General features: G+C 55.3%; 1 protein-coding gene across 1 annotated transcript; it reads left to right on the forward strand.

Annotated features, from left to right (window-relative positions):
* Positions 1-2,809: 2,809 nt before the first annotated feature.
* On the forward strand, positions 2,810-23,337 carry ADA (adenosine deaminase; the record flags this gene model as incomplete). The annotated part of the gene is made up of 11 exons (XM_082325795.1): positions 2,810-2,845; positions 10,356-10,417; positions 13,683-13,805; positions 13,955-14,098; positions 14,921-15,036; positions 17,335-17,459; positions 19,942-20,013; positions 20,282-20,383; positions 21,134-21,201; positions 21,868-21,997; positions 23,236-23,337. The coding sequence occupies 11 exons, from the start codon at positions 2,810-2,812 to the stop codon at positions 23,335-23,337; spliced, it is 1,080 nt and encodes a 359-aa protein (XP_082181921.1).
* Between the last annotated feature and the right edge of the window lie 2,643 nt (positions 23,338-25,980).

Consider the following 25,980-nt stretch of genomic DNA (forward strand, 5'->3'; position numbering starts at 1 on the left):
GAGCACGGCTCCTCGAAGCTGAGCCCAGCACAGGGCTGTCTGCCTTTACACGTCACTTAAAGGTATGAGCAAAATAGAAGGGAAAGCAAATGACGTCCGACACAAATGTCCAAGCAAGGGTTTAGGTGGAACAGAGGTCCCCGCCTGGGAAGCCACCATCGGCCATTAAATAACAGCCTCCTGTCCTTCTCGAGCCTCCTGGCTGCAGAGGTGTGCTGCTCTCCGTAGGAAAACATTCATTGAATGTCAGCAGTGCAGCAGTTGTCACAACCACCCGATTAAGCAAAGATGGATAAAGTGGATCAGGGTCAGGTCAATTAAAAGCAGCCCAAGCCTTATTTCTAAGGCTCTGCACACAGTTGCGTGCAATGAATGCGCTGTGCGGTGCTGGCGTTGACGCTCCTGGAAAGCGCTGAGTCTGCAGCACACGTGTTTCCTAAGCAGAAAAAACCCATCAAAAACCCCTTACTGCACCATTCCCAGTCGACGGGGCCAGTTCAGCTCCATTTGCCTCTTCCTGACCTTCACTAACAACTCTTCTCCCAGCCGAAAATTACCCACATGCTATTTTTACCTTGTAAGTTCCTTTAATCTCAAATAAAGGCTCTAAGTGACCTCTGTCCTCCCGGTGGGGATGACACATGGAGCGAGGCTGCGCCCGCAGAAGGGCAGCAGGCAGCGCTGGGTGCTCACACGGGGCCCATTTCTGCTATAGCCGCTCTGAAGCAGAAGTCAGGCCTCCGGCGTGTGATGCTGTGAGCCATTCTCCAGGCAAAACAGATGTTTTTCAAGTGGCTGCTGGAAAAGCCCGTGACACGGAGGTGAAACGGTCCATGCGAGCCAGAGCTCACCTTGCCCAGGCACAGTTTCACACCCCGTTGCTAATTTGCACGCTCAAGCATTTTATTTCTGCTGAGATCCTCGGTGCACGCCCAGGGGAGTTTTACCCACATTCAGCGTTTGCAAAGCTGTGGGAGCCTGGAACCACGTCACCTTTTGGCGACTCCAGAAATCACAAGTTTTAGTGCCGAAAGTACCTGCAGCTGATTCCCGCTGGTTTCCCATGGGCCCGACAGCGCTGCTCCATCCCGCAGGCTCCCGAAAGCCCTGAGCGGTGCTGGCACCGTGCTTGGCAGCAACCAGTTACTTTCCCCTGCCAGTCGCTTTTTTGTAAAGAATATTTTTGCCAGTTAACTGTGGCTAATGCGCTTTCATCTCTACAGTACAGATGCAGTCAGGGCATCTCTGAAAGGTGGTACTTAATAAAAGAGCACATGCCGATGAAGTTTCCTCCCCAGCCAAGCCCTGTGCTTTTCCCACGGGCTCCGCTGCGGTGCACATACACAAATGACCTTGGGATTCGAGCTGGAAAACTGCTGTTTTCTCAATGCCTACTTGGCTTCGGGGCAGAAATTCCGTCACTGCTCTCATGGCAAAGCTGGGGAGGAGCAGCAAGGGATGCCGGTGATATTTCCCTGCGGCGCAATGACCGCGCAGCACGTTCTGCATTTACGAAGCACCAGGCTGCAGCCCCCGCCGTCAGGGCTGCTCGCTCCCTTGGGCTCTTTCATGTCACCTTGCTGGGGCACGTCCCGGTTGCTGGGACAGGGCTCTGGCGCAGCTAATCCCCTGCTGTCAGCTTCCACAAACAGTGTCCCCTGCTGTAAACACAGCTGGGGAAGGAGAAGAGGAAACTTTATTTTCCCACCATTTGCGCTAGCATTCACACCCACAGCCCCGAGTGCTTTACACACCAGAGCCAGTAGTAACAGTATTTTACACCGATACGGTGGTTTTCCACCTCCAAGGCTCCCCGCAGACCCGGCCCGTGGTCTGGGGACTGCCTCACCGGGCGGGTGAACTCCAGTCGTGCAGAACGAAACCGTGCTCCTTGGCTCTGCCGCGATTTTGGAAACACCAGCTGCCTGCTCAGCGCCTTCCGGGCACCTGGGACCTCATCCCACCCGGGGCTGCACGGGGACCCAGGGGAGGTTCCTGGGGCCCTCCGGGGAGCGGCTCCACCTTGCAGATTTGCCTTTAGCTACAGGGGCGCGACTTTGTGGGTGCTTCAAGACTGGGGTGGCTGAAAGTTCTGCTTTCTCCGGTTCCCCAGAAGCCACGCTCGGTGGGGAGGAGCAAGACTTTCTGCCCCGCTGTCCCTCAACAACGCGGGCCGCCATGTGCATCGCCTACTGGAGAGGAAGGCGGGAGGCAGAGGAGCGGAGTAAAACATGGCCAGGGCACTAAAAATAAGGAATGAAGCGCTGAGCGTGAGCTTGCAGGAGCTGAAAGCAGGTGTACGATGGCCCAAACAAGTCCGAAAAGCCGTCGGACAAAACAAGCGAGTCGGCGAGCAGCAGCTTTGTACGCAGGAAAGGGGGTGAGGGACGATCGCTCCTCAGCTGAACAACCAAGTCCTTTTTAGGTTAAAAAAAATATTGTTGCATCGGCTTAAGGCTGCAGTCGAAGCCGGTGACCACATTCCGGCTCCGCGAGCTGAGCTGTTGGTCATCGCCCCGCGATTTCCCCGGACGTTACGGGCGCGGGGGGCACCCGCCGGGGCGCCCGGCTCCGGTGGGACCGGCGGGGGGGGGGGCCTCACCGGGCGGCTTTCGGGGCCGGGGGGCGGCGGGGGCCGGCGCTGCCCGCCGCGATGCCGCGGTGCCCGGCGCTGCGCAGGGGCGGGGCGGGGCGGGGCGGGGCGGGGCCGGCGGGGGGCGGGGCCAGCCCGGCCGCGGAGCGGAGCGGGGCCGGCGCGGAGCGGAGCGGCGGCAGCAGCAGCAGCAGCAGCAGCAGCAGCAGCAGCAGCATGGAGCGGGGGCTGTGCGCCTTCGGGGACCCCAAGGTGAGGAGGAGGAGGAGGAGGAGGCGGCGGCGGCGGCGGCGGCGGCGGCGGCGGGCTGGGACCGGGGTGCTGTGCACCGGGACGCTGTGCACCGGGACGGCGCACCGGAGCGGGGGTGCCGTGCACCGGGACCGTGCACCGGGACCGGGACTGGGACCGGGACCGGGACCGGAACACGCACGGGGGCTGAGGTGCTGTGCACCGGGATATGCACCGGGGCCGGGGTGCTGTGCACCGGGGCCGGGAACTGGGACACGCACCGGGGCCGAGGTGCTCTGCACCGGGGCTGGGAACTGGGACATGCACCGGGGCCGGGGTGCTGTGCACCGGGGCCGTGCACCGGGGCCGGGGTGCTGTGCACCGGGGCTGGGAACCGGGACATGCACCGGGGCCGGGGTGCTGTGCTCTGGGGCTGGGAACCGGGACGGGCACCGGTGCTGAGGTGCTGTGCACCGGGTTCGTGCACCGGGGCCGGGGTGCTCTGCACCGGGGCTGGGCACCGGGACGGGCACCGGGGCCGAGCCGCCGCAGATGCTCCGGGGCGAGGGCCGGGGTGCTGTGCCCCGGTGCTGGGGGGGTCCCGGTGCGCTCCCTGCCCGGGGGTCCCGGCCCCGCTCCCCACTGGGGCCACCCCCGCCGCCCCCGGGCCGGGCTGGGGAGGTGGGGAGCCCCGAGGGGCAGCGCTCCGGCTCTGCCCTCGGTCTGCTAAACCCAGCGTTCTCCCTTGGGTTTTTTGTTTGTTTCTTTGTTTCATTTGGGGCTTTGGGTTTGTATTTTTTGGCATTTTTTTGTTTTGTTTTGTTTTGTTTTCTCTTAAACATTTAGTTCAGGTATTCCTCAGAAACCCGAGATACCACCTCGGTGACTGCTGTCAGAGGGTGCGCCAGTCTTTCGCTCTCACCATGCGCTGCATAAACACATCTCAAGTAGGATCATACAGTAACGTGTTCGTTAATCAGATTATAAACAAGTCGTGAGGGCGGGAGATGAAAGAGGTGTGGTCAGCAATAACCCTGGGTCCGGTGGCCGAGCGCTGCCGCGGGACAGCTCAGCTCCTGGGCCGCGGTCTGGCGAAGCTGGCGGATGGGGAGCGGGTTTTCTCTGCCTGGCTGCCGTCGGGGTCGGGCTCTTGGTGGGCAGCGAGGGGCAGGGGAGACCCCGAAAAGTGGCGTGAGGGTCATGGTGGTCCCACCTGGGGAGAACCTGAGTGGTGGCAACTGCGTGTGGCTTTCCCAGGGGAGGAGATTGCCTCCTAAAACCCAAAAGGGTTTTTTTTTGTGGCCGCTGTTTGCATCTCCTACCCCTCTCAAACCATTTATCTCTCATTTTGAACTCACACCAGTGATGTCTAGCGTACTGGGAAAAGCCCATGTGCACGGGTCTGATTCGCGCTCCGTTCCATCATTGCACGAGGTTTCCCTCTCGGGAAATGGCGCAGGCAAACCGCGATACCAAAATCGGTGACATCTTGTGATGGTTAAAGCCTCTTTAAGGCTCCTTCGGTTTTGGGGGACGTTGGCGTTTCATCAGCTCCACTAAGAACAAAAGCTCTTGGTTCACCCCAGTGATTTTAAACGTTTGGCTGAGAGAAGCAAGTTAAGTTCTTCTTTCGCTTGGGCTTCTTCCTACTTTTCCAGCGTGTGGAAGAGTGTGATGCTGAAGAGAGCGACCTAGGAAAAGCTGTGCGGGGTTTGACCACTAAGATCAGGCTTCTGTTGTCTGGTTGCCGGCAATTACGAGCCTGGTTTTCCTGAGTCAGGCAGTCCCTTTCAGTCCTGTGAACCTGCTAAGTCAGGCTTGGGGAAAAAAAATGGGTCTGAAGTCAGTTAATGAGCCCTATTCATTCCCCTGGACCCTCTGCCATTGGGAACGATCAGTTTTGTGTTTGAGAGATGTTTCTGGTAACTGGAGCAGCTTCGAGCCCCAGCTGAACGCGGGGCCGGGGCTGCCTCCGCGTTTTTCGGGAACGCGCTGACTCCCGGCTACTGCAGCGGATGAACAGGGAGCTGCTGGGGCTGCTGCAGGGCAACTTTGAACCCTGCTTATTGTAGGCCATAAAAGAGCAGAAGAGACTGTCGTTCCTTGGACACTGACCATCAGCCTCTTCCCTCTCTGCTCCGCAACCAGAGCAGAGACGGCGTCCTCGCTCGCTGCTGGCTCCTCTCCCCGTGGGCCAGCCCCAGCTCGGGGGCTTCGGGACACGAGGCTCTCCTCTCCCACCTGCCTTGAGTTGCATTGCGGGGAGCAGGATGGGAACGGGGGCTCCTGGGGTCAGGCCTGCGCCTTCCCAGCAGCTGGCGTAGCTCTGCCGCTGGATGCTTCTGTCCCAAACGAGCTCAGGTCGCGTCGGGCAGGTGCTCCCGCAAGCCCTCCCGGGGCACGCTGTGTGCGTCACGGCGTCTCGGAGCCCGTCCCTGGTCAAACGGAGGCAGTTGTCTCCAACATGTCCTTCGTATCTGGGAACTGGGAGAGCTGGCCAGAACAGGCTGTAGCTGTGTGTCCCCGTCGGTGGCTAGGAGAGCGCCTGGTGCCCGCTCTGCTGCGGGGCGCTGGCTGTACCGGGGTTTGGGTGGGCGTCCTGCTCCCCGGAACACTGCAGCCTCCCCCTGCTCCGGGCAGACCTTGCAGGGAGTGCGAGTGCATGAGGGCGTGCCGAGGATGACGTTTTCTTTGGCTCATCCACTTCTCGCGCACAACCTGACCCCTGGCCAGCTTGGCACGGGGCACAGCCTGATGCTGCCGAGGCTGCGCTGAGCTGCGCCGTACCTTAGGCAGCGATGCGCCTGCTCGTACCTCCGGTACCGCTCTGCGGGCGCCCTCTCGGATAGCCTTCCCGGCTCCGCTGCTCAGACGTGAGGGCAGTAGGAGGCTGGCTTGGGGCTGCTCAAAGTGCAAGGACTCTGTTTATCGCTCCGAAGCGTTGCCTCATCCCAGCCACATGCGGGCGCGAGGTCTGCGGTGGCTGAGGGAGGGACGTGGCCCTGCCGCCCCGTGGGAGCTGTCACTGCCGGAGGGTGACGCAGAGCCACCGTCACCTATTAACGGCACCGGGAGCATCGTACCGAGGTCGGTGGAGGCTGAGTGGTTGGTACTGGGAGGAATGGGAGCATCCTCAGCATGGGAGCATCCTCCTCAGTCACCAGAGCCACGTATCACGTGAACGCTTCTCTAGAAAGCATGAATATTTCTTGCAGTGGGTCTTGTAGTCTTCCACATTTCTCTTTTAAAGGCTCAAACCTTAAAGAGTACGGCAGATTTGTCTCCAAAACGCATTCGCGGGTGTCATCAGGTTTGGGGATAATACCGTGCCTCTTCTGCGTCGCGTCCCTCTTGATCCGCTCTCACCTCTTGCGTCCCAATGGGCGCTTGGGGCGAGTTTATGACGAGGACAACTTTGCTCCTGACAGCGCGCTTTCATAAAACCAGTATTTGGGGGACATGGGTCATTCTTTTCGCAGCGGTCAGCATTCGTCTTACCTCTTGTGGAATTTTGCTCTCCATTAATGTGTTCTTGCCGTGCGTATCTAACAATTGGCAAAGGACAGCTGTAATTACTCTGGTTTTCAGTTATCGAGATTAATAAAGCGAACTTTAAATTTTCACCTTTTAATCTGCTGATAAATAATCCTGGGCAAAGTCACTGCTAAGGGCTTTAAAATGATGCAACTTTAGCGGCTGCCTGGATTATCTATTAACATCTGCTGGAAACCATCGAAATAAAAGGCGAGGCTGGTGTCACTTTTGCCGTGGTGTTAGGGCTGACTTTGTTCATGGTATATATTTAAAAAAAGACCCTAAAACCACCTCATACGGAGATTCCCTGAAGTGCCTTAGCTTGGATGGTACTTTTTATGCCACATAAGAGGCAAACGGAGCAGTTCACTGCTCTGCCACAGTCCGCTGAGCAAACCCTAGCGTAATAGAGAAATTCTGTTGGGTTGGCTGTAGCTGAAAATACTTTGAATGTTTGGTTAACTTTTTCCTCTTAATTTCACTAAATTGAAAATAATCAGACTTGATCTTTGAACGGAACATACTTGTTTGCAGTACCTCATTTGGTGTTTGGGTTTATTTTTGAAGCTTATTAAGTTTCAAAGACAACATTACAGTATTTTCAGAAGAGAAAAGTCAAGCCAGAGCCCTTAAAACTTCTTTTTTTTTTTTTTTTTTTAAATCTGAACCGCCTCGCTGATATCGGCGCTAGCGAGTCACGTGCTGTGGTTGAGCTAAAACTTTTTTTGCACAAAAATGGAAAGCGCTCGGTTTGCTCCGGCAGCCTTGCTGGGGGTGGTCTGCACTGAGGCCGCGCAATTTATGGCCAGTTTTGTCTTTCAAACTCATCCCTCTGGCTTTTGACAACTCTTTAGTAAAACTCGGCGATTTTACTGAATTGCACTGGTTTTTGTGGTGCGCTGGCCGGCGGTCAGCGAAGGCGCTCTCGGCTGCAGCGGCGTGGAGGTGCGGAAGCAGGGCTGATGGGTGGCCGCGCCGCGCCGAGCCCCCGCCAAAGGCGGTCCTGAGGGTCCTCGCTGCAGCTGGGGGACGAGCAGCGCTCCTGCCCCAGGAAAGCGTTTGAGAGCTCCGCTGCTTTCTCGTTCTTCATCAGCACAAACGTTACCACGTCCAGGTTTGCTGGGAGGAAGGCAGGCATCGCTGGTCCTGGCGTGCCTGAAGGCTCCAATGCTGGTGCAGCCCATGGTGCTGTTGGGGTCCTAGACCAAATGTCGAGATCCCTATTTGATCTGTGTGTGCAGGCTTCCCCGCCAAATAAACTGGAGGGCTTGGGGTGGGAGACCACGTGTGCGTGGACCTCTGTGTGCCAGGAGCAGAGCGCTGGAAGAGGCGCTGGGCTCCTGCGTTCACCTTAGTTCTGCTTGCTCAGGCATCGTCTCCTGGAGCCACAGTTCAGAGGAAACTCTTTCATCTTTATCTAGGTGCTTTCCTTGACTTAAAGCAAGGTCATGTCACCCACTTGTATCTGGAAAAGGCCTGGGCTTTGTTTACCCAAAACAAACAGGCAGGAAGAGAGCCGGAGTGTAATCTGCAGCGAGCAGCCTCCCACGGACCTGGAAACCCGCGGGCTTTGCGAGCAAGGCACCTGGGGGAGCTGAGCTGCTCGGTTCTGCCTCTGCTGATTGCATCCTTATCTAGGGCCCGCTCTTGGTGGAGACCCTTGTAGACACACCTTTACTTCTTCACTTGAATGTCCTTTGGTAATCTGAATAGCATAGATTAGTTCTCAGCTGCAGAAAACAACCCTGCCAAGCACTGATCTTGAGGAACCCCACAACTTTTTGGGTTGAGCAGGATTGCACAAGCATTTCTTATCACTTAGTTTAGGTTCCTCCAGACCCAAAGAAATGCACGGCAGGGGAGGAAGAGCCCGTTACTGGTGTCGGAGAGGAACCTTGCTGCTTTGCAAGCATCTCACCTGCAGTAGTGGCAGAAGGAGGTGGCTTGCAAGGATGAAGGCCACCACTGAATTCGCTTTCGCATTGATGGAAGCGTCACGTTGGGATGTTCTTGCAGGAAGTGCTTGAGAGCCGTTTGGAGTGAGAAGACCTCAGTAGGTTCGGGTTGCTTGGTTTTTATATCCAGCATGAGCGAGTTTCAAGCCTGTAACTCCATCAGAAAGTCACAAGGGCTGTTGAAAACCTCAAGGAATGGAGCTTGCCTGGTTTTGAAATAGGAATCGGAGCTCAAGAGTGGAAAACGTGCCAGGCGTCCACATCTGGCAATGCAGATCATGTCCGTAGTCTGTTATTTTATCTGCTGCTTCTCGGGACATTTAGTCCTCATAAGCAGGATTGCATAACTCGAGGCGAGGGGTAAGATCAGGTTCTGCCCTTTTCAAATCTTCACCCCTGTAGATTCAGATCGTGTCTTACGGGTAGGAGAAGTGACAGGGATATCTTTTTACAACCTGCTCGCGGTGGTGTCTGTGGGGATAGCCATGACCCCTGGGCCAGCTGATTGCAATGGTGCAGGGTCAGTAGCTCAAGCTGCCCTGAGCCTGGCACCTACATTTTGCATCCCACCAGCCCCCCATTCACGGCCAGATGGCCCGAACCCGAGCCCTGTCCCACCTCGGCAACGATGGCCTTTTGCAGCAGAAGCGGTCAATGAAAACCCTGACTGAGTCAGAAGATGGGTGTCCCTACCTGCGTGGCAGGCGTCTAGGGCTGCGGGAGGAGGTGGGGATGGGAGCGAGCCCGTGGGCATCAGCGCTGGTCCCAGAGCTGGGCATTGCCAGCCCTGCACCGGGAGCTGGGCCAGCGCCCTTGAGCTCCCGTCAGCTGCTTGTGGATGCTTCGGAGGAGAGCGAAAGGACCTTGAGGTGGACAATTACGCGTTGCCCTGCTTGTAGGGACCGCTTACTCATTCTTCTTCCAGTTCCATGTAGTTATTGCTTGATACGTGCCCTGACACCAGAGGCTTTGTGGGTTTTAATTAGTAACCCTGGGCGGTTTAGTTATCCATGCAAATATCCAGTCCTCTTCTGAATCCCACCCAGTTCTTACCCTCAGCATCCTGCGGCAATCATCTGCACAGGAAAATCTGCACGGTGGTATAACTAACGAGAACTTTGTGTATTAAGTTGCTGCTCCACAGTTTCATTAAAAAAAAAAAGAAATATGTATTTTGTAGGCTATTCCGTTGCTTAAAAGAAAACAGTTCTGGAAAGATGAAGATCTAGCTGAAACATTTTACAGCTAATATTTTCCTTCCCAGCTCGACGTCCAAATTACTTTTGTCCTGTTCCTCCAAAAGCCCCAGCTGCCTGATGGAAAAAGCTTGCTTTTGCTGTTCTGGGGCTCTTTCTCCGAGACCCATTGTTTCAGCGATTATCAGGAAGCAGGGTTTCAGGGTGAAGAGATGGGAGTTACTGTCCCATTCTTAATGAGCCAAAATTTAAGTAAGTGTTTTATTTTGAACCCAGCTTGTCAGCTCGACGGGGCAGCTCTTGTTCTTTTTGTTTTTGACAGCCCCTTGTACCACGGGACTGACTCCATGCGTAGGAGTAGAAAGCCTGTACGCTCTGATAATACCAAGTAATTAACAATATGTCAGGAGCCGATTCTTGGAAGTGAAGGCAAAGGTGCTGTGTAATGACTCTTAGCAAATTAATTGATGCTTGGGTGGCTGAATTCAAAAAGGAGCAAGGTGGAAAGCGAAGGCGTTTGGGGTTTGGTTTCTTTCACTCTTCCCAAACTCCAACCCACACAAGCTAGATAAGGATAGGGCAGTTCCTGAAGATTATTGGAAAGAGAATAAATCTCTAAAGATCCATTAAATGTGTCAGCTGCAGCAGCAATAAGGAAATATTTAGATAATACTTAGATATTGAAAAATAAAGTTTATAATGATGGTGTTTTAAAAAGGGTTTCGTGCTTCTTGCCATGACTTTGTTGCTGTGTTGGCTGCATTTACACCCGTGTTAGCACCACCTGCTTCTCTCTCAGCTGGAGCTCTAAGAGCACCGCACCAATTCCCCGTTCTCTTATTGCAGGTCGAACTTCACGTCCACCTGGATGGAGCCATTAGACCAGAAACAATCTTGCACTTTGGCAGGTGAGTCATGGCGGGGAGAAAGCTCTCGGTCTGAAAGCATCAGTCCCCGCTCCCGTGCCTTCTGCTTGCCCAGTTCTCCGAGAGGGGAGCTTGTGCTGGCGGGCTGGGAAAGCCCCCCTCTCCCTTGCTGTGCAGGCAGCAGACCTGGCTGGTGCTGGTCTCGCCGCTGCGCAGACGGGTCCTCTGGCTGCACGGCGCGAGCGCGGCCCAAAGGGCGATGCTGCAGCGGGGCTGCACCGGTAGCAGGAGCGTGAGCGAGGTGGTCATCGGTCCCGTCAGCCGGGCAAGCGGCGAGGAGCCACCGTGAGAAAAGTACAGAAGACGTCTCATAAACACAGCTGTCTGCCTTTGAAGTGTACCTGAGAAATGGCAGAGTCAGTGTATTCTTCTTTCTTTTTCCACGGTCCTAATTGCAAAAGCAAGTTAAATGAAAGCAGGCTGGGAGCGTCTCCTCGGTGGTGGTGCCGTACCGCAGCCTTGGGAGGAAAAACCAGCTTGGGTGCTTCTCCTTGCCCTGCTGCTGCGCCTTTGAACCCCAGGCTGCCTGCCTGGCGCGAGCAGTCGAGGAGCCGTGCTTGCGTGAGGGCGGCCCGGGAGAGCGCTTGGCAGCGCCTTAGAGAGGTTGTTTCCTTGACGGAGCCCACGTGCATCTCCTCGCTTCAGCGTAGCTCGTGTGGGAAGCGCCCGGGTGAATGATTAACTGGTGCGAGGCCCGGGCTCCGCGGCTGGAAGCAGAATAAACTTAAGACTTCTTCCAGCTGTCACTATTCAAAAAGCTAATGAAGACCAGCAGATAGCCTCAGATCGAGAAAGTGGCAAGCTTTACGATTTCGGGCACCAGCTCTGAGGCACAACTCTGGCACTTTGGGGAGGAAATCAGTTCTGAGGAGGATGGGAAGTGGTTCTGGCATCGCGTGAGCCCGGCAGACGCCAAGGCAGTGCGATCCGAGGGGGAAATACTCTCTCTAAAGCAGCTTTTTCCGCAGGGAGTGGCCATGCATTTTGCAGTACGGTCAGTACAGAAGGTGGATGAGAGATGTCCATCTAATTTCCTGCAGGACGTTGGCGCAGTGAGCTGAGTCGGGGTTCCTGCTGGCTCTGCCCGCGCCGCTGGCGGGCTGCAGGGCTGGAATACAGCTCCCGATGGACAGAAGAGTCCGTCGTGCTGCCTCCTTGGGGCTCTGCTGGGTCCCTGCTGCCAGCAAAGGACAAATGCTGGTGTCATCCCCCAGCAGGGTCATAGGAGCCCAGGAGACACCAGCCATCTGAGGATCCATGCTTCTTGCTTGCTTAGGGCAGAAACCTTCGTTGCCCGAGCGTGTGCCGAGTTCCCTCTTATTTTTAAACAGCCTTGGCATCCCCGGAGCTGCCAGCCCTCGGGTGGAGCAAGGCTGTGCTATTCATGGGCTCTAAAACTAGCACTCGCACAAATGTAAAAGCAACGGGGCAGTGTAGGAGCCTGCAGGGGACTGCCTTACTGACCTCACCCTGGACACAGAAAGCTGCTCATGGTCTATTTTTAAAGGTAAAGAGCTGGAAATAAATTTGCCAGCTGGTGGCTGACCACGTACAAATAACCCGAAGCTGCTGGGATGTACAAGTCCTTTTGAGCAGTGGCTGAACTCTGCTGGTTTTAGAAGCTTTGGCTCCAATTCTGCAAGGGCTGAGCCAGGCTTTGCATCCCCCCTGCCCAGCCAAAGGGTTCAGAGCCGTGGCAGACCCCTCCTGGGACTGGGCGTCCCCAGGAGAGGTGCCTGCTCTGCCGTGGGACGGCGTGCGTGGTGCTGCCCATGGAGGTAGCTCTGGGCAGGACGCTGAGGTGCCGGCGAGCACGAGCACGTTGTCCTGGGGCAGCTTTGCTCTGGGAAGGCTCCCAGCTACCAGGCGGGTCGGATGGGGCAGCAGCAGCTCCCAAAGCCGTGGTGGCAAGATCCGCCAGACCCCCCTCCATCGCAGACCTGGCTCCAGCGTCTCTGGGCTGTGGATCATCCCAAAGCGCTGTCGCTGCTGGCTGCGCGGAGGCAATCCTTCGGGAAGCACGTGGAGAAGGTCAGGGAAATGGCTTTGCTGTAGGAAGCTTTCCCTGGGCAGGTGGAGGAAGACGCAGGCCGGTTCTTGGAGCAGAGACCGATGTGTCAGTGGCATGGAAAGGGCAAGGCGGGGAGGAAAACTGATGCCTTGGCCGTGATGAACGTCCCCTGCCGAGTGCCAGCAACTTAATCGGCGCCGATTGCAGGGGAAGGCTGCGCGCAGGGCTGGTTTCCTTCCTGCCCGAGCAGGGAATGAGCAATGGTTACGGGGCCCAGGAGTGGGGTCCTTTGGGCTGCTTCCCTGCGGCTTGCTCGTCGGGACGGCCGCTGGCGTCGGGACGCTAAAGCTGTGTGTGGGGTTTTGTCTCTATTAGCAGAGAGGTCCATCAATCGGCTGTAATTCATTGTGGCAGGAAAGAGGATTAAAACCAAATGTCTAGTTATTATTCCTAATTTAGAGTGGCATTCATGGGCAGAGTGACAGCCTGTGGAGCGGGGGTGGCGAAGCCTGCCCGGGAAGCGTGCGGCATCCTTGGCTGGCAGCCCCCTCGAGCCTGGCTGCCACCCCACCGGGGACACTTCCACCCACCCGGGACTCCAGGGACAAACAGCTTCTTCCCCCTTGGCAGAGTTCAGGTGGGCTTTACCATCTCCATCCCTTTGGTGAGAGCGGTTGTTGGGACTGCCGTTTGCTCCTGTGTGGGAGGTGTCCCCATCAGAGAAGATGCCACCGCGATATTTGGCTTGGGAACCGGCTCGCTCGCGGGAGCTGCCGGCATTAAACCCACGAGCCACGACACTTCTGCACGCGTGATTCTGTGCCTGGCAGCATCTCCATGATTTTTCCTGCCCTTGAGCCTGCATAAGTGGAAATTAACTTTTCTAAAGAATTTTGGCAATTCTGCCGCGAGGCCTAGGAGGTGCTAAGAAATAATCCAGAGCCCCTTTAGATGAACTCCTTCTTAAGCTTAAAATGTGCTCTGGCTGTGTTCCTGACGGTCACTCTGGGCTTGTATTTCGACTTGTGCTTTGCCTGTAGTTTGGATTGCCTTCCTCCCCACTGAGATTCAGGGCTGCCTCTGCAAGGAGATTTTGGAAGGACAACATGTGCCGTATCTTTTCTGTGAAGAAATGGACGTTAACGCTGCCAGCTCGGGCCGCGATTGCTGTACGAAACGGACTGATTAAAAAATGCAGTAGCCTTCCCTGTCAGTAACGTGTGGCTTCATTTCCAGGAAAAGAGGGGTTCCTCTCCCTGGAAGCACTGTTGACGACCTCCTGAAGCATGTCAGCTACAAAACACCACTGACACTTACCCAGTTTCTAGAAAAGTTTAATCACTACATGCCTGCCATTGCGTAAGTACCCTGCTTTTTGCTGCTTCTCCCTCAACCCTTGGCAGGACCCCTTGGCTAACGTTGCCCAGCCTTGGAGGTCACCTCGCCCGTCCCCAGTGTGCCCCAAGGGTGATGAATCCCGGTGACGGGTCCCACTGCCGTCCCTGCAGGGGGGACCGCGAGGCGGTGAGGAGGATCGCCTACGAGCTCGTGGAAACGAAAGCAAAAGAAGGCGTCATCTACGTGGAGGTCCGGTACAGCCCTCACCTCCTGGCCAACTGCCGCGTGGATCCCATCCCCTGGGGCCAAACCGAGTGAGTGACCGCGCCGTGCCGGGGAGCCGGCGGGTGGCCGGTCGGCGTGGAGACGCCAGTGTGTGTTCAATGTCTGGTGTGACCAAACCTCCTCTCTCCTCCAAGGCAGCGGGTGCTGGCACTCTTCCACCTCTCTCCCCCATCCACAGGATTTTTCCTCTTATAATATCTCTGCATGCTGCTATGTTTTAACGTCCCTTGCTTTCGGCACCTAATTCTGCATGTGTGGAGCAGCTGTGCTTAACCTTCTGGCTGGAGCCAGGCTCTGTGCAAGGGGAAGCAGCGTTCGGATGTGGATTGTCTGCCCACAAAATGGGAATTTGAGCTGGCAGAGACGGTGGGCAATATTGGAGGGGGCTGGCGATCCGATCCCTTCTTTACCTGCCATCCCCGCTATGATGTGGGCCTCTGATTAAATCGGTGCCGAGCTCTGTGGCCCCTTGCAAAACGTGCTGTGATGGGCGTTGAGCCCCTGTGCCCTGGGCAGTTGTGTGCCCTAATGAGATGCTCTGGCAAAGAGTGGGTCCCTCTGCTCAGGCAGGATTGGCATCCGCGTCCCTAAAGCTTTTCCAAGTTTTGCTATCATCTTTGCATGCTTTTGTGCCTGACATCTTGTATATCTGGGCATGGCATGGGTGGAAAAGGTGTGCTTTAGCTCTGGGCAGTCTCATGGGGCTCCTCTGGATGTCAAGGTGAGGGGGACGCCAGGCAGCCTGGGTTTTGCGTGGCGTGTCCCGTGGGGACGCTGGGCTGGACCTGCAGCTCCTGCCTGCTTCCCTGGTGGGTGTCCGACCTCTCGCTGACGCCTTTTCTTCCCTGCAGGGGAGACCTCACTCCAGACGAAGTCGTTAACCTCGTAAATCAGGGACTACAGGATGGAGAAAGGGATTTCCGCATCAAAGCCAGGTCTATTCTATGCTGCATGCGCCATATGCCAAGTAATGTATTGCAGCTCCCCTGCTGCTCTGCTCCCCTTCCCTGACGCGTGGCGGGGGGTGACGCCCCTGGGTTCAGGTCCCCGCAGAAATGCGGGGAAAGCCCCGGTCCCGCGGCCTTGGGTCCGACGCGGGACCAGATAGTGCTGAGAAGGAGTAGGTTTTTTTTCTTGGAGGGGGTCCTCTGCTCCCTTCACCGTGGGGAAAGGGTCTGCTGGATGCAAGAGTGGGGGTCTGTGGGCACAGCCGGTATCTGAAGGGTCTTGGTAGAGCGACAAAATGGGCCCTTCTGTCCTCTCCTGGGAGAGGCACGACTTCTGCTCGCACCTCGCTGCCTGCCCAAAGGCTGAGCGCTCCTTGAAGCCATTGCCACAGCGAGCGGTTGCATCGGCCGCGACCGTCCGGTGGGTCTGAGAGCGAACAGTCACGGGGGGGGACCAGGCGTGAGATCTCGCACCTTCCCTGCTCGTGGCCGTGCTGCCACAGCAGCGTGCTCCTTCGTTAGCCAGGACCATGGGTCAGCCAGAGAATCCGCTGGTCTCTGCTGGTTTAAGCTGAAAACACAAGTAAAATATGCTTAAGTCACATTATATAAAATGTTTTTTATAAAATCAGCAGCTCCAAACTTCATCGGTAACAGGTACTGTGTCCCAGAACAGGAAAAAAACCCAATTTCCAGTGTTTCATTGGGCTGCTGAGCTCTGTGAGCATCTTCCTCTAGGGGAAGATGCGGTCGGAGCGAGGCTGTACGGCAGTAGCTCTTCTATGGGAAGACTTTGTTATTAAAATCTGAATATCTCAAAACAGTTTTATGTAGGTTTAGGAGGGTAGATGGTGGAAAGACTTTCACTAGTGAGTACAACAGTTAATTTGTGTCTAGAAATGTGAAAAATGATATTCTTGGAAGAGAGTGGGTTTTTTTTTCCTGCTTGCGCAGTCAACCCCAAACAATACTTTGAAAACTTGACCCTTAAATTTCTGGTTTCTAGGAAGAAAACTTTTTTCTTTGTAGAAACTGGAGAGCGGTAGCGCAGTGTCACGCTGGTCTGCAGTTACTGACCCTGCCAACGCACACGCGGTGCAGGCGGAAGGCGGCGGAGCACCCGAGGGCACGCGCGGCGTGCGCCGGAGGGCTTGCTCGTGCAAACAGCGGAGCGGGCGCTCTCACGCCCGCGTCCCAGGGCACCAGCTCGTACCCAGAGCCGGTGACACCCTCGGTACCCAGCGATGCGCTCGATAAGAGCCTTTAGCGCTGCGTTCGGGATGTGCTGCACAGGGAGAAGCCACCCTGTAATTTATGAACTGGGGAGAGAAAGGCAGCGATGCCAGCCAGAACTAGCTCATATTAAACTTGTTAATAAAATAATGGCTCCAACCCAGGGAGTTGGAAACTGATGAAAAAAGACGATGAAATTGCACACGTTTTCTTATGTATTTGTATGATTTTGGGATTGTATGTACACAGCAGGTGCCTGTTACTTATTAACGCTACCGTTTTTCTCTGTTTCTTGGCCTTTTTGCTAAGGGTAAGTGCTATGTGAGCTGGTAGATGCATGTCCTTTCTCAGAGGTTGTCCTCTATCCTGATCAGAGCTCTGAAGTAGTCGTTTGCCACTTGTTACTCTCTTTCTCACTGATGCCCAAAAGATAAAACTGCGAGGGGTAAAGGTCAGCCTTCCAGGACGCTGCCCAGCTCCTTCCCACCGGCGGTAGCGTCCGCCCGCTTGCCGGGGGGAGCTGAGGATGCTCTGCAGCAGGGCAGGGCTGGCTCCCGCGCGGCCCCCGGAGAGCCCTCCCCGCCCGAACCCCGCCGTGACACCGCGCGGCCGAGGGGCCGGTTCTTCCCTTCCTCCCCCTCGCCCGGCCTGGCGCGGGGTGAACGCTGAGGAGCGACTTGAGGGGTTTCTCCCACAGCACCTGGGCTGTGCGGGTCAGCTTACCTTGGGCCAGCTGCAGTCAGCACCGTGTTTGGAGGGTTTTTCTATTTTCTTTTTTCTTTTTCTTTATTTTCCCCTGCCAAAAGTGAGCAGAAAAACATGACGAGAGCAGCTTTATAGCTGCTAAATGCATTTGATTTCCCTTTGATTGACGATGGACTAAGCCGTTGGCAGCTTTTATTTGCCTGAAGATGGCAGACCTTTCTAGGAGTTTGTTAGCTTTCTTTTTGAACATCAAATTTTAGGAAAGACCAAAGAAAATAGCTCCAGCCTTCTAGTTACATGACCAGGATTTGTTTAGAGAAATGCTGAAGGTGCGACTCTTACCGGTGCTTTCTCCTGAACCCTGGTGCTGTCTCTTCCAGGCTGGTCCCCGGAGGTGGTGGAGCTCTGCAAGAAGTATCGAAACAACTCTGTGGTGGCCATCGACCTGGCTGGGGATGAGTCCCTGAAGGTGGAGAACTCCTCCGAGCATAGGAAGGCTTACGAGGTTTGTTTAATAAGCTTCTTAAAAGAAATTATGAGAAAAACATATATTGAGGGGACGTGTGTGAGGGGACACGCAGTATGTTATTCAGACTGCAAACATCTGGGACAGCTTAAAAATTCATTGCAGCTATTAAAAATGTTCTGTTAAATAGCAAAAGTATTTGTTTATATTTCCTAACTGATTAATGGCAGGCATCATTGCTTAAACACGGCCTTAGAGCTGGAGCTCGGCCCGCTGCCCCGTAGCACCGCGTGTGACACGAGGGACGTGGAGCCCGTGTCCCCGCGGCAGCACCCTGATGCTGCCGGCGGGGGTCTGCTCCGGGGGCTCGGTGAAACCACGGCCAAGGGTGGAAGAGACTGGCCTTTCCAGTCTGGCAGAGATCACCCAAAGAGCAGAGAAGAAGCTGCATGGTTGAAGTGCTTTTATCTGATTATCTCAAATGCAAATGCTGGAATGGCGTCAGGAGCCTGATCCCAGATTCTCGCTAGAGCTCAGCGCTTTGCAGCGGCTCAAAGGGGAAGCTTCGCGCCTCGCTCCTCTTTGCTGGTGGGAGTTTGGTCCCCTCGCTCGGTGGGAGAGGAGGTTGTGCACCATCACTGCCAAAAAGGACGGTGGTTTGCAAGCAGCGCTCAGGGCTGAAACGACGTGGGGCTTTCTCGGCGTCTTTGCCCCCGATGCAAGGTCCGCCTGTGCTGCTGTGCCACGCTGGAGGAACCGAGTGGTTATAAACTGAGGTGCGGGCGCAGGGTTTTGTTACCCGACGGGCAGGCGCGTCTCATCCTGCCCTGGTGTGCCAGCGGTACCCAGGGCCGGGCTCCTCCGCCTGAAGGATGCGGCTTGTTGCTGCGCCGGGGGCTCGCTCAGGCTCGGCGACGCTGAAGCAAATCCCGCTCCCGTCCGTCGGCCCCTCTTGGCCTGTGTGGCAGGGAGGTGCATCCCCACGAATACTGCTGCGACGCTCCGTGGGGTACGTAATGCGTCCAGGGAAACTGGAGAGACCTGTGATGTCCCTTGGGTGGGCACGCTCTGCCTGGGAGCTCTCGGGGCTGCTGGAGGGGAAAGAGCAGATATCGGCAAAAACTCGACTGTGGCTGCTGGCTGCGGAGGAGCACTGGGAAGTGTAGAGCCGAGGATCCTAGGACCACCATATCCAAGGAACCAGGGATCCTTGAGGAGGAGCCAAGGGAAGCACCATGTGTCCTCGGACAAATGGGTTGAAAAAGGGATTAAAGCACTCCAGGGAAGATACGCCCATGGACGGACGTTAGACACGAGCTCCCCCCGGGGTGGAGGGGCTCAGGCTTCGGCAGCCAGGAGGGTTAGCGGGGAGGGGTCCCAGTGCACTGCTCTTCCCGACCCCGCTGCTTGCGTCCCCGGCTCCTGCTGGGAGAGCTGGGGATGCCTGTCTTGGGACGGGGGGTGAGTGTTTCTGGTTTCTCTTCATCCTGTGTAGAAACAAGTGGAAAATCTCTGTGCTGGTGTGAGCGTGTCTCGCTTCTCGGTCTGGTACTTCAGCCAGAGGGATTTTGTTATTTTCAAAAGTGTCAACAATTAGCTGTTTGGGAAAAATCAACACTCGCTTAAGTGTAGGGAGCACAGAGTGCCTGTCAGGTCGATGCACACGGGGGTCTTCTGTCGACATCCCAGGCAGAGCCTGGCCCGACCTTTGCTGGGCCTGGGCGTGCAGCACATGAGGAGCTGAAAATTAATTAACTGAAAAAAAAAAATGATGAGTGAAAAGCGCTGAAGGAGTGCCCGGGAAGAGCGTCTGCAGCAGGATGGGGCTTGCAGCCTGCCCGCCGCTGCCGGCTGCATGGCCCTTCTCCAGCAAGGCAGGAGCCAGGCTCCCCTCGGGGCTGCCTGGCTTCCCAAAGCCCAGGTGGCCTGTGGCCGCCCCGGCAAGGGATTTTTTGGGATGATCATGGAGAGAGTCTCGAAATGCCCCCCAGAGCTGCACCCGCAGGGTCCCCCCGGCGGGGCTGCCTCCATCCCCAGCCCCTCACGGGAGGGAGGTGCTGGGTGTCTGAGCATCGCTGCACCTCTGCCCTGGGGGCTTTTAACTGCTCGCGCTTGGCGGCAGCCGGCCAAAAAGGTAGAAGTTTCAAAGACAGGAATTGCTGCAAGGTTCGTGCAGGAGGGCGAGTGGGTGGAGGAGGGCGAGCTTCCAGCTTGCTGCTGTCTGGAGAGGAGGCAGTGGTGAGCTGGCCCGGTATTAGAAGACCCTGGAGGAGTCTGGCTGGGCTCCAGGGGAAGGTAACCAGGCTTTCTAAGTTTCTCTGCTTCTGGCATTACCAAGCTCTTCTCTCACAGCCTGGGCTACAGCGGAGAGTGCAGCTCTCGGGGTGCGGGGCTCGTGGTTTGGGGGCTCTTCACGCAGAGCCCTGTTGCTTGCTGTGCCCCCGCGAGTGGTGCCGGCCCAGGGCTTTGCTGACCTTGCTGGGGGTGATGGGACAGGAGCCTGTCCTCCCTTGCTTTGCAGGAAGCTGAAAGATGCGGGATCCATCGTACCGTCCATGCTGGGGAGGCCGGCCCGCCTGCCAGGATCAAGGAGGTACGAGGAGCTCCCGGCTCGGGGCAGGGGTGGGAAGTGCCCCTGCATCCCCTGCACCGGGGAGAGAGGAGCCCAAGTCCTCTCCGTATTCATAGCAGCGCAAACATCGGGGACCCAGGCAGAGGTCTGGCCCCGAGGGCTCAGACAAGGCTCTCCCCGGAGCTGGCTCCATGGCACGGGCTGCACCCGTGGTGGGGCAGGGATCTCTGGGCTGGCAGGAGCCGAGCTGGTGCTCGGAGGCTGTACGCCGTTCTCCTGTGCTCCCTAGGCAGTTTATCTCCTGAAGGCGGAGCGCATTGGCCATGGCTACCATGTCCTGGAGGACCCCGAGCTCTACAAGGAGCTGCTGAGAGCAAAGATGCATTTTGAGGTAAGGATGTGTGGTGGGAGGGTGACAGCCAGGTAGCTGCTTTCCAAGAGGAAAATCAGCCCTCGCTTGGGCTGCGTCACGACGTGACACCCAGGCGCTGGCCACGCGTATGGTGACGTTACCGTTGGACCTGGATCGCTAAAGCTCCGCAGCAAAAATGGTGGTGACCCCTGGCTGTGTGCTGGGGTCTTTGCTGCAAGCACAGCAGCTTGCAGGTGTGTGGCAGAGAGAAATGGCTCTCTGAGCTGAGAGAGAAATTTCTGGCTGAGGATAAATTTTGGGCAGCTTGTTCACTAATTTAGATACCTCAAACCTGCAGGCTTCTCCTCCTGCAAAGCGGGCTGCTGTACCGGAGCCTGTCTGGGTGGCGGGTGGAAGTGCCTGGAGTTACTGTGCCTGGGCAGATTTCCTTGGCTTTTCCCCAGAATGGGTCTATCCAACTTATATAGGGAATATATATGTATATACTTAATGCCAGTGGTTTCTTAACTGCGGTGGATACACGGCTGGTGGCTGACTGGCCACGGGAAATATCCCACCAGCTCCTGCCACTGTCACGCGGGCTGGGGGCTCTTCGCATCCGTGTCCCGGGACGTGCACCGGTCCCTCGGGGTAGCGCGCAGGGGCAGCTGCCAACAAAGCTCTAAACCTGTATCTGGCTTTACCAGCGTGCTTAGCTATCTGTGTACGCAGCTGGGGTCCGGATCTGCGTGGCTGATTCTGATTTTCGTGTTTAACTCCCCCAAACAGGTCTGCCCTTGGTCCAGCTATCTCACTGGAGCATGTCTTCCGGACTTTGGGAAACACCCAGTAGCACAGTAAGACTTCTCAATGATGTGTAATTTTAAATAACCAGGATTTGGGTTGATTATAGCTGCTTTATTGCTTTACAAAGGTAACTCACATCTAACCACTTAGGAGAACGTGGTACATCCTCGCCCTTTGGCACAGAGGGGCCCGGTGCAGCCGGAGGGATGCGGGGGACCCTCGGGGAGGCTGTCCTGTCCCTCCGGCCCCTGCTCTGAGCTGTGGGCCAGGAGATGCTGCACACTGGCCGTTAGCCCTAGTTTGTGGGTGAGAGCTGAGGTTGCTGAACCTCTGAGCAAGAGACAAGCCGATGCTCTGCTCCTGTCTCCACTGGCGAAGCAGAGCGGTGCGGGTGAGACAAGCCAAGCCCTGTGTTTGTGCCCAGCGACGCAAGCTGCAGGGACAGCAGCGAGGTCTTTGCTTTTGCTGCGTTTCACCCTGAGAAGTGCATGACCGGTGCCATATCCAGTGTTTTCATAGAATCATTAAGGTTGGAAAGGACCTCTGAGATCATCGAGCCCAACTGTTAACCCAACTGCCTGGTCCCCCTCTAAACCGTGTCCCTCAGCACCACATCCACACGTTTTTTGAACGCTTCCAGGGCCTGTGATTGCACCACTGCCCTGGGCAGGCTGTTCCCATGTGTTACCCATCGGTTCAACTGGATTTCCTTACAGATTTAGGAAGGATCGCGCTAACTATTCCATAAACACGGATGACCCCCTCATCTTTAACTCCAGTATCGACAAGGATTACAGCATAGTGAAGGACTACATGGGCTTCACTGAAGAGGAGTTCAAGAGAGTGGTAAGTCGGCCTCGGCTGGGTGCTCTGCCGATGTCCCAGTGCAGCCCAGAACAACCCGCTGGTTTTCTTTATAAGCTGAAGAGTTTTCAATGGAAATCGGAAAACCCTGCGCTGGCCTTGTAAGCACGAGGCCGAGGAGGGCGGCGGAGCCGGCTGGAGGGGGATGCGGGGAGCCGGGGGATCCGAGAGCAGGGTGGCTCTGCAGGGGCTGCGTCGCGTGGGCTGACTGCTCGCGGCTTTACGGGGAACAGGTCGGAGTGGGAATTGCCCACCGAAGATCCGAGTAGGAAGGAAGGTGCCTCTTGCTTTTTTTTTTTTTCCCCTGGATTTGGAATTACGTGTAGGTTATTTCAGGGCCTGGCCCAAAAGTTAGTGAGATTCAGCAGCTACAAAAGCGCTTGCAGTTTTTGCACGTGTAACATGAGTGTGCAACAACTGCGCTGGAAACAAAGTGCCTGCTGGTTTCAGTTTTGGCACACGGTCATTTATGTGTCTTGATTACATCCTGAAAACTGGCTTTAATCGTTGATTTTCTAATTACTTACCCAAGACAGAAAGACAGGATAACTGTTGGGAGTCTGACTTAGCTGGTTACCAAGCGAACCTTTCCTGGCTTGCACTGAGAGTCGTGCCCAGCACTTTCCCCGATGTGTCTCCAGAGATACTTGCTTGGATTGGGAAGTGCAGGATGCACTTTGCAAGAGAGCATCAGTCCTGCTCTCTGCACTGGCTGGAGGAACAAGTCCCTTTCTCCTACTTTCTGGGTCTGGAAGGGGGAACAAGGACAGTTCTGAGCTCTGGGATCCTGTTCTGCTGCCAGCTGCCCTCTGCTGCTCTTGCAAAAGCCAGGTTGTTCCTGTCTAATCAAAGAGAAGTCCCTGCACCAGACGGACGAGCAGGTTAAATTGCGCATCAGGCTGGCACCACCACCGTGCCGGGAGAGGCAAGAGGCCAAAGCAGAGCTGAGAGTGTAGGAGCGGGTCTAAAGCACGCGTCCTAAAAACTCCAGAGTATTTCAAGACCTTTACTTTTGCCTGCCTTGTTCCTCTTGGGACTGTCCCTAGTGATGGGCAGAGCAGTTGCCCTGTTAAATGAGGCTGTGGAAATGAATCTTGGAGTGGAAACTTCACACTCTGTCGCCTGCAGCTGCTCAGAGCTAGATGTTGGGATGTGCACAGCCACGTGTTCATGTCTGACGTGTCTTAATGGCTCCCTTGTGTCCCCCTCTGCCTCCCCAGAACATCAACGCTGCTCAGTCCAGCTTCTTACCTGAGAAGGAGAAGCAGGAACTGCTGGACACGCTGTATGAAGCCTATGGGATGGTCCCCAACGCATCGTGATCCATCCCTGCGAGCCAGCGTGGAGCAGTGGCCCTTCTTCACGCGTGCTTGACTCTCCCCTGTGCTAGTGGGAGCACTGGGAGAAGGTGCCCGGAGTCGGTCTCTGTTACTGGCACCCCTGTGTTGACCCTTACAGTGCTAAGCAGAATCAGGCTATCCCATACACCTACCTGTACCCCAACAAACTCTTCCAAATGGATATCCAGCTTCCTATCTTGCTGTTGTGCAAGCAGACTGAATCTGCCTCCTGGCCTGGCTCCCTTCTCCATCTGCCAGTCATTCTGTACTGCAAATGCAAACAAAAGAACTTCCCCTGCTTTTTTTTTCCCCTCTTCCCCTGCTTTTTTTTTCCCCTCTTCCCCTGCTTTTTTTTTCCCCTCTTCCCCTGCTTTTTTTTTCCCCTCTTCCCCTGCTTTTTTTTTCCCCTCTTCCCCGCCTTTCTTTTTCATCTTCCCCTGCTTTTTTTTCCCTCTTCCCCTGCTTTCCCCCCCCGCTTCCCCTGCTTTATCTGTCCTGCCCCACTGACCTGCCTAGCGCTTGTCTGCAGTGCAGAAATAACCACCTTTAACTGTGGCCTGGGTTAATCTTCACCTTTCTGGGAAAAAGGTGTGTTAGTGCTGACAGGGAGTGAGCAGGTGCTTCAGAAACAGAGGCTTTATTCCCATCCGTGTGGGTAGGAGGGCTTGGCCACAGCTATATTTACCCAGGGTTAGTCTTGTACTAACAAGACTGGAACAAGAACAAACTGGAAGCTGGTGCTCTTGCCCGTGCACAGGTCTGAAGGGCATTTAAAAAAAAAAAAATACCCTTTTTTTGGCATCTTTTCTTGGATAAGGACTCCTGTGTATCAGGCCTCCCAATGTCACTGCCGCAGAAGCGCACACCTTGGGCTCAGGTTCCAGCTGTGCTCACAGCTGGCCATGACCATGCTCGCACATGCATAGGAAGTTGGAACATATTTTTACCATTTTGGGCCAAAAATCTGCCTTCTGGGACTTTTCCCAGTGTTATACTCATCCTGGAGAATTCCTGTGAACTGCAGTTTGCTCTTCCTCTGTCTTTGTTTAGGACTTGGAAACCCCATGATCGATTGCTTGTTTTAACCATTCTGCCCTCTTCCTGACGTGACGTAATCTTTAGGCACTATTAAAACTGAATAAGTAAATTAATAAGCTAGGGCCCAATGTCACGTGTTGACTCAGGTCCCATCCGAATTGCTTCTCTCATTCAGCCCCAACACTGGCTAGAAGTCAGATCTTCAGTTTGGTGGAGAATTTATACAGAAATATTCACCAAAATTCCCAAGCGATTTTGGTGCATTATAGTATTTTTACCTAATATGCAACAGAGCCATGGATCCAGAGAGGAGACCATCATTTTCTTACAGGAGTGTGTGGTGTGCTTTAGCATCCCAGGTGCCTGCCAAGATGCTTACTCCAAAGATATTCTACCAAAAAGTTGCCTTGGACAAGGGGCCGTGGTTGCCATTTCCACGGACGGAGTGGGAGACTGGTCCAGTCTCCGCCAGCAGTGACCGCGTGCTGGGAGTATCTCCATTCTTGCTGGGCTTCCATATTTGTCTTCTGAGTAAAAAACTGATCTCTGAAGTACATGGTGCATATATACACCTATATATATATATATAAATATATATATATATAGCTAGGTAGATGGATATGAGAGAGTGAGTTTCTTACTTTTATAAAGCAAATGATAAAGCATCACTTTTAAGAACATGATTGCAGTAAGAACCAGGCTTTTTTGGGTAATTTTTCAGCAAAAATTGTTTCTGAAGAAGAGTTGCTTGTTTGGATTCTGGACAGTTGATTGTTAATCCTGTTTAATAAAATAACAAATTTATATTAAAAGATAAATCCTCTCGCCTTTCTGTCCAAGGGAGACTGTTGGGATCCGTGGTCCACGACGTGAGCCATCGTAGCCCTGCCAGAGCACGAGGGTTGATCGTAGGTGTGCCGGGGGCCTCGGTAGCCCGATCCCTGCCTTCTGTTGCCAGCTCGGAGCGCTTTGAAAGCTAACGCAGGGCAACCGGAGGGAGGGTGCCCCTGCTGCCTTGCTAGACAGGCAAGTGGGATTTATGGCTGCAGGTTGTCCCAACCTCGCGTGTCCTTTTCCCTTCGGTAATCAAAGGGACGCGTATCTCACCGCGCGCTCTCACTTTTTCAAGCACATATCAAAAATAGTTTACAGTATTTTCCCCCCGCGTGTCCTGAGTTTTGCGCAGTCAGTTGATGCTAAGAGCCAGAAGTGGTGCGGCCCGGGCTGCCTGCCTGTTGGACTGCTCAGGCAGGGCTGCGTTTGCTGAAAGACTTTCTGATCGTTTAGCGCTCGGTTAGAGTTTCGGGAGGTCCGGCGTGCCCCTGTGTTCAACCGAAACGAAGGGCTCGGAGCATCCGTGTGCTCAGCAGCTTTGCAAGTCAGGATGCAGCTGGATTAAGCCAGTGCCCTTGGTCTTTCAGCACAATCGGCGACGGCAGCTGACCTGGCTCTTTCGCTTGCAGGGGGAACCTGATGCCTCTCGCCTGTCCTCTGAGGGGAGCTGGCCGACGGGTCCCCAAGCATCTGCCTAAATATAGTTCTGGAACAGATATTTTCTGACCAGGGAGACCTAAGATTAGCCCGTGT

Source organism: Platalea leucorodia (genome assembly GCF_965183815.1).
Source record: "Platalea leucorodia genome assembly, chromosome: 13".
NCBI classification, from domain to species: Eukaryota; Metazoa; Chordata; class Aves; order Pelecaniformes; family Threskiornithidae; genus Platalea; species Platalea leucorodia.